At 32.9% G+C, this 5,709-nt stretch overlaps 1 protein-coding gene across 1 annotated transcript in view; it reads left to right on the forward strand.

Annotated features, from left to right (window-relative positions):
* LOC148298160 (uncharacterized) overlaps window positions 1–1,955 on the forward strand; it is a gene marked incomplete at its 3' end in the record, with an annotated part of 15,657 nt that extends 13,702 nt beyond the window's left edge. The window contains exon 4 of the mRNA XM_088277090.1: window positions 1,761–1,955. Coding sequence (XP_088133216.1) covers window positions 1,761–1,955 — 195 coding nt within the window. The remainder of the gene's footprint in view (window positions 1–1,760) is intronic.
* Between the last annotated feature and the right edge of the window lie 3,754 nt (window positions 1,956–5,709).

Genomic DNA, 5,709 nt, shown 5'->3' on the forward strand with positions numbered 1-5,709 from the left:
ATTAACCCTCCCTTCCCGGTGTTGTGCACCTTGTACACATTGCTTCTAATATCCATCAATATCTTTATAAATATAATACATCCAAGGCTAAGATTTTAGGTATTCCTCCATGACATATTTACGCATTGATTTAAAAAATAATATTAATAATTATCAGAATTTACCGGGTACATCCTATTTTGTGAATATCGGAAACAAATTCGCGTATAAACGACACTATATTCGCATCTCACTCTTGCATATTTGCACTGTGCAAGCGCAAGGAGCTCAGAGCTCAACGTTCTCAGTCGTGCAGTAGCTCTTAGGCTTGCAACTAGAGTGGACCTATGCATGTTCCGTGAGCGTTGCCAGATTTAAAAAAAAATGTTTTCAGCAAATTAAAGTTATTATAATTTTTGACTTCATTTATAATTAATTAAGGGGATAAGCTATGAATGTCCGTATTTTTCCGATTTGAAATCGCTAATTTTTTTATTGTGTAGTGACTACCCAACACCGGAACGCGCATGTTTATTTTAGCACCGTAAGGGAAAGGTCAATAAGGATTTTACTCATTGATGAAAAAATCCTTTGAAAGTAAGGTTTCCATAAAAATGCGAAAAATGCTTATTGCGAATAATATCCTTGCATCTCCTTTGAAAGTTTGATCAAGTCAGGGTTGCATGTCGTTTTTTGCAGCACGTTTCAAGAAGACGAGATTTCTCAGTTTGCTTTTAGTAAGGTTCTTGGTTCAAAAGAATTGTTCGCATGAATATAGAGTCGACAAGCTTTCCCGCGGATATTTGTGCCGGAGCTGGACTTCAAAGAGCCACATGCGGCTCTCGAGGCACACTTTGCTGACCTATGAGATAACCTATGCACCATTGTATGCAAAAAAGAGTTTTAATGTTTTTTAATAAATGTTTTCAAATCTACATATCGCTCACTCCTTTCAACAGCTTCATTTATCAAAAATCGATAATTTGCGGTTGTGCATGTTTTCAGAATGCCCAGAAAATGTACCATATTTTTGCCGCAAAAGCGGCATATTTTTAACTAAATATTTACCTACCCGCTACAGGGCAGAAAGTGTTGTTTTTGCATTTTGAAGAAAAGAATATGCTAAATATTTTTAAATGGAGAAACAACATTCAGGTTTTACCCTAAAAAGATCTGTTACACAGTAAAAACTTCAATAAGTGCTTGATATATTTATTTTTGATACATTTCATTATGTTCTTAAATTAAAAAAAAATCTGAAACCGAGCCCTGAAAACCAAAAAAAAACCCTGCTAAAAAAATACTGAAAAACAGCGTTGTATTTCAAATTCCGCTATATTTATGGAACTTGCCTTATGACCCATATCGGCAAATCAGAGAGCGGGGATAGGTCAAAAATTAAGATGACGTCATAATCGGTTTGTGTCTCGTGTTTTTTTCAAATACTGAAAAAAGAAAAAAAATTAAATTCTCTATTTCATAATATATTAAATAAAGATAGACAAATCTTTAAAACATAAATGTTACCCGGAGAATTTCGCATTTTTTTGTAAAATCGACTTACATGGATCTGGCGGATTTTGAAAGTAGGCTACACAAATGTCTAATTTGTTTTGTAAAATTCCAATTTGATCTATTAAATGTACAATGTGATTTGAAAGGGCGTCCAATTAGTTGTGAAAAATTGTACAAAACAAAATTGTTTTAAATTCTGTCTGGTAAAGTGTGGAATATTTCTATTATAATCTGCCTGAAATTCTGACTATTTTATAAAAATCCAGGTGACTTGCAGTCTCGCAGTGGTAGCCGTTAGCACAGTTTGCGTCACCATCACCCTGGCTGCTCTGCAGGAGAGGTCCATCCAGGGTCTGGAGTCCAGGCTGCTGGTGGAACTGCAGGACATGTACGGCCACGGCATCACCAACAACCATACCAACGTCATCTTCACGCAGAGCATGGACTATGTGCAGTACACGGTGAGTTATCTTTTAACCCTTTGATTGACGAATTTCAATAAAGATTTTGTTGGAAAAAAGGCAGGTTTTTTTTCCAAATAAATGTTTTAACTTTTAACTCTTTGATCGATGAGATTTAATGAAAATTTTAGTAGGAAAAAAAGGCAGTCTTTTTATTTCAAATTTATGATACTTAGATATTTTCGAAACTGACAAAATAATACCGACATTAGGCAAGGGTTCATGAAATAATACGGTAAAATCAGTTTGAGCTATTTCTTCGCCAGGGTGCCCGTACCAGATACGGTTAAATCCGCAAAGGCTTATTTTTCGTGTCTGTACCAAACACGGGCAAATCCGTAAATTCCTATAATTTTGTGTCCGTATGTGGTACGGGCAAGTCAGGCAAAGGGTTAAGAATATATTGATAAAGATATTGAATATTATGTTATGTTAGTCTGTTTCGGAATTGGATATAACTTACCTTCACGACTAACGAAATCTGGGTCTCGATATGTGATATTGTCACAGAATATCATGGCAAGATCGAATAGCGTTGCTCTACTGCAATATTTTTGGTGTGTCCAAATTATTGTTCACAAATCTGGATTACTCCTCTTAGGAGTTATTTTTACAATTTGACATCTCAACAAAGATGAAGGAAAATATGGAAGTCTGGGTATTTACTTCGTGATTGATTCATTATTCGCTCGATGATTGAGTTCAAGGTAGCATACACATATCGCTCACTCCTTTCAAGAACGTCATAAATCAAAAAACTTGATTTTTCAGGAGAACGTTTTTAAAGTTAAAAAATATAATACAATGCATTTAAAATAAATATCAAGCCACTTACTGAACTTTTTACTGTGCAACAGATCTTTTTAGGTAAAACCTTAAGGTTTTTTCTCCATTTAAAAAATATTTAGAATATTTAAAACAATAATGAAACAATACCTTTTCTTCAAAATGCAAAAACAACACTTTCTGCCCTGTAGCGGGTAAATATTAAGTTAAAAATATGCCTCTTTTGCTGGGATATAGTACATTTTCTGGGAATTCCGAAAACATGCACAACTGAAAATTGTCGATTTTTGATTTATGACGTTCTTGAAAGGAGTAAGCGATGTACGTGTATGATTGGTTTGAGAAAGTTTTCATTAAGCTGAGATCTGAGAAGCTTTGATCAAGCGACATGAAATTTATGATATATAATATGTATGAGTTCAAAATATTTGAGTAGTGTGGTTATCAATCATGGGTAGAATAGTGAATGTTGCACGTGTGTAAAGTGATCACTTGACCAGCCTTTGATAGGTTCTATGAGCTTTGTAAATATTTAGACTTCCATATTCTTTTTTTTTTGTAATTTTTAAACGTATTTTTAATTAAATAAAAAAAAAATATTGTATACATTTATTTAAATCACAATTTTAAACATTTTTTTTGCAGAGACCCACCAAGACACCTTGTGTGTCTTGTTGGTGGAGTTCTTTTTGAATAAATTTTTATTGTTTTCAAACATTTTAACCTAATATACACACAAAAAAGAGAATAATTAAGAATATAAACATTTTACGATTTTCATAAAATTAACTCATGATCATTTACCCATTCCTTTATTTTGCCTTTGTTCCATATTTTATTTTGATTTCCAATATCCGTCGGCAACAAATCAAAAATGTCGGCAACAAATTAAAATTGTTAATTCTTGGGACTATCAAATCTTCGTTGTGTATAAATCGTGTACATATCATGGTTGTGTACTAGAAGATTTCGATATTTTTGTCTAGTTTGTTAAAAAGCATTGTTACCTTTGTGGAATGGTTATATAACACTCTCCTTAACACTTATCATTCACTTTGTGTAATTTCACTTTAAAACTACCCTAAAGTGGTATTACACAAAGGAAACAATGAATGATAAAGAGAGTATAATATTATCCGTATTCTTCTTCATCTATGTTGAGATGTCGAATTACTCTACTGCAACGGATCCACAAAGATCGAAAGCTCATGGCATTCATCGATAATGAAATACTGAATACTGCGAAGTGCAGAGTATTGTCTACTTCAACAACTATCCAGAAAAGTGTGGAAGGGAGGCTATAAGTAGGAAGAAGGGTGTCATAGCTGCGTAACATCCGGGACCTGACTAGGCTAGAATTGGATTAGATAGTCCTTGCCAACAGGAGATACTGAAATGGACTATCTAGTTAGATTTTCTATGAATATTTTTTGCATAAATTACTGTGACAGAAATCCTCATTCAGTGGCACTCAGCTAAGGGATAGATATGAGAGCATTCTAATAGGTAATAATTTTAAAAATATACTTTACTACGTCATCGCCTGAAGATTACTTAACCGCCCTACTTTAGGTTTTTATTTAAAAAAGTAGCTGAAAATTTCTGTTTTTTTTTTCATACGATTTCTCAATATCAATACATACTTATTTACAATGTAAAAAGTATTGATATCTTGTTATTTACATTAAGTCTGTATGATAAACGTTAATATGTAAATTTATTTCGATTCAAGATTTTGCTGAAAATATTTATTAAAAAAACAGAAATTGGCTTCTGCTAATAATTTATGGTAATTCTTTTAGTACAAACTTATTGTAAACTTTTTCATTTTCACTCTCATTTTTGTTTTTTTTATTTTATTTCATCACAGTGTAATCTTGATCGTTAACACATGAGGGCAAGGTGATCAGCCCTGCGCTTCAGGTACCAGTCCAGGATAATATTGAATAAATATTAGAGTGGTAAAATCAATTACATTTATTTGACCCCCACCCCTGGAAATCGAACCCGGGACCTTCAGAACGGTCACGTGCTAACCATTATACTACGGAGGCGGATAAATATTTTTTGTAATGAATGTAATATAAATCAATCATCAAATCGAGTGAGAGGTAAATTTTTCTTTTGGTTTCAGCGTCAGATTGTATGATAAAGGTTGTCGCTTCTGGGACATCTGGCCCGAGTCGACAGTTGTCATTCATGGGTAGAATGGTGAATGTTACACTTGTGTGAAGTGATCACTTAAACAGCCTATGGTCGTTAGCTCTGTAAATACTCAGTTTGCATTTTTTTAGTATTGAATTTATTTTTTCGTATTTTTATTATTTACAAAAATACTTAAATTTCATACTATTTCTGTGAGCCTAAGCGGCTCATTATTAGAAATAGGTATCAAATTAGAGTAGAGTGGGTTCGAACCGAGAAACTTTAACTCAAGAGTCCGCGACACTAACCACAGGACCACAACCCGACACTTCACATGTTCTTCCATATTTTTCTTCAACGATGTTGAGATGCCATTTAAAAAAATATCATTCCTTAATTTGATTCAACACTAATATGTTAAAAAATGAATGTTTTTTTTTTTTAAAAATAACAAGATCTTTTCCAGATTTTATCCTTTGAGCCAACGTCTAAACTATTTTACTTTGAAAATTAAGTATGAACGTGGAATTGACAAAAGTAAAAGGAAATTTATATTATTTCAGTGAGCGCTTAAGCTTACTACGATACCGTTTTTTCAATTTAGTTTTTAACATTAATTACTCGTATTGCTTGAAAATACACAGTAGAAATATCCATCGTATATTTGCCATGCGTCTATTCGCCCAAAAGTAAACGTACGTAAAAAAATACGCTTACGTAACAATTATTAATTGATTAATGAAATATATTTTTTTCGTTGAAATCAAATATTGATTTGATCACCAGTACTGTATTGAAAAACTGGTTAGAGCCAAATATGAGA

Source organism: Brachycentrus maculatus, unplaced genomic scaffold, assembly GCF_059751285.1.
Source record: "Brachycentrus maculatus isolate JH-2025_06_01 unplaced genomic scaffold, ASM5975128v1 h1tg002473l, whole genome shotgun sequence".
Classification (NCBI taxonomy): Eukaryota; Metazoa; Arthropoda; class Insecta; order Trichoptera; family Brachycentridae; genus Brachycentrus; species Brachycentrus maculatus.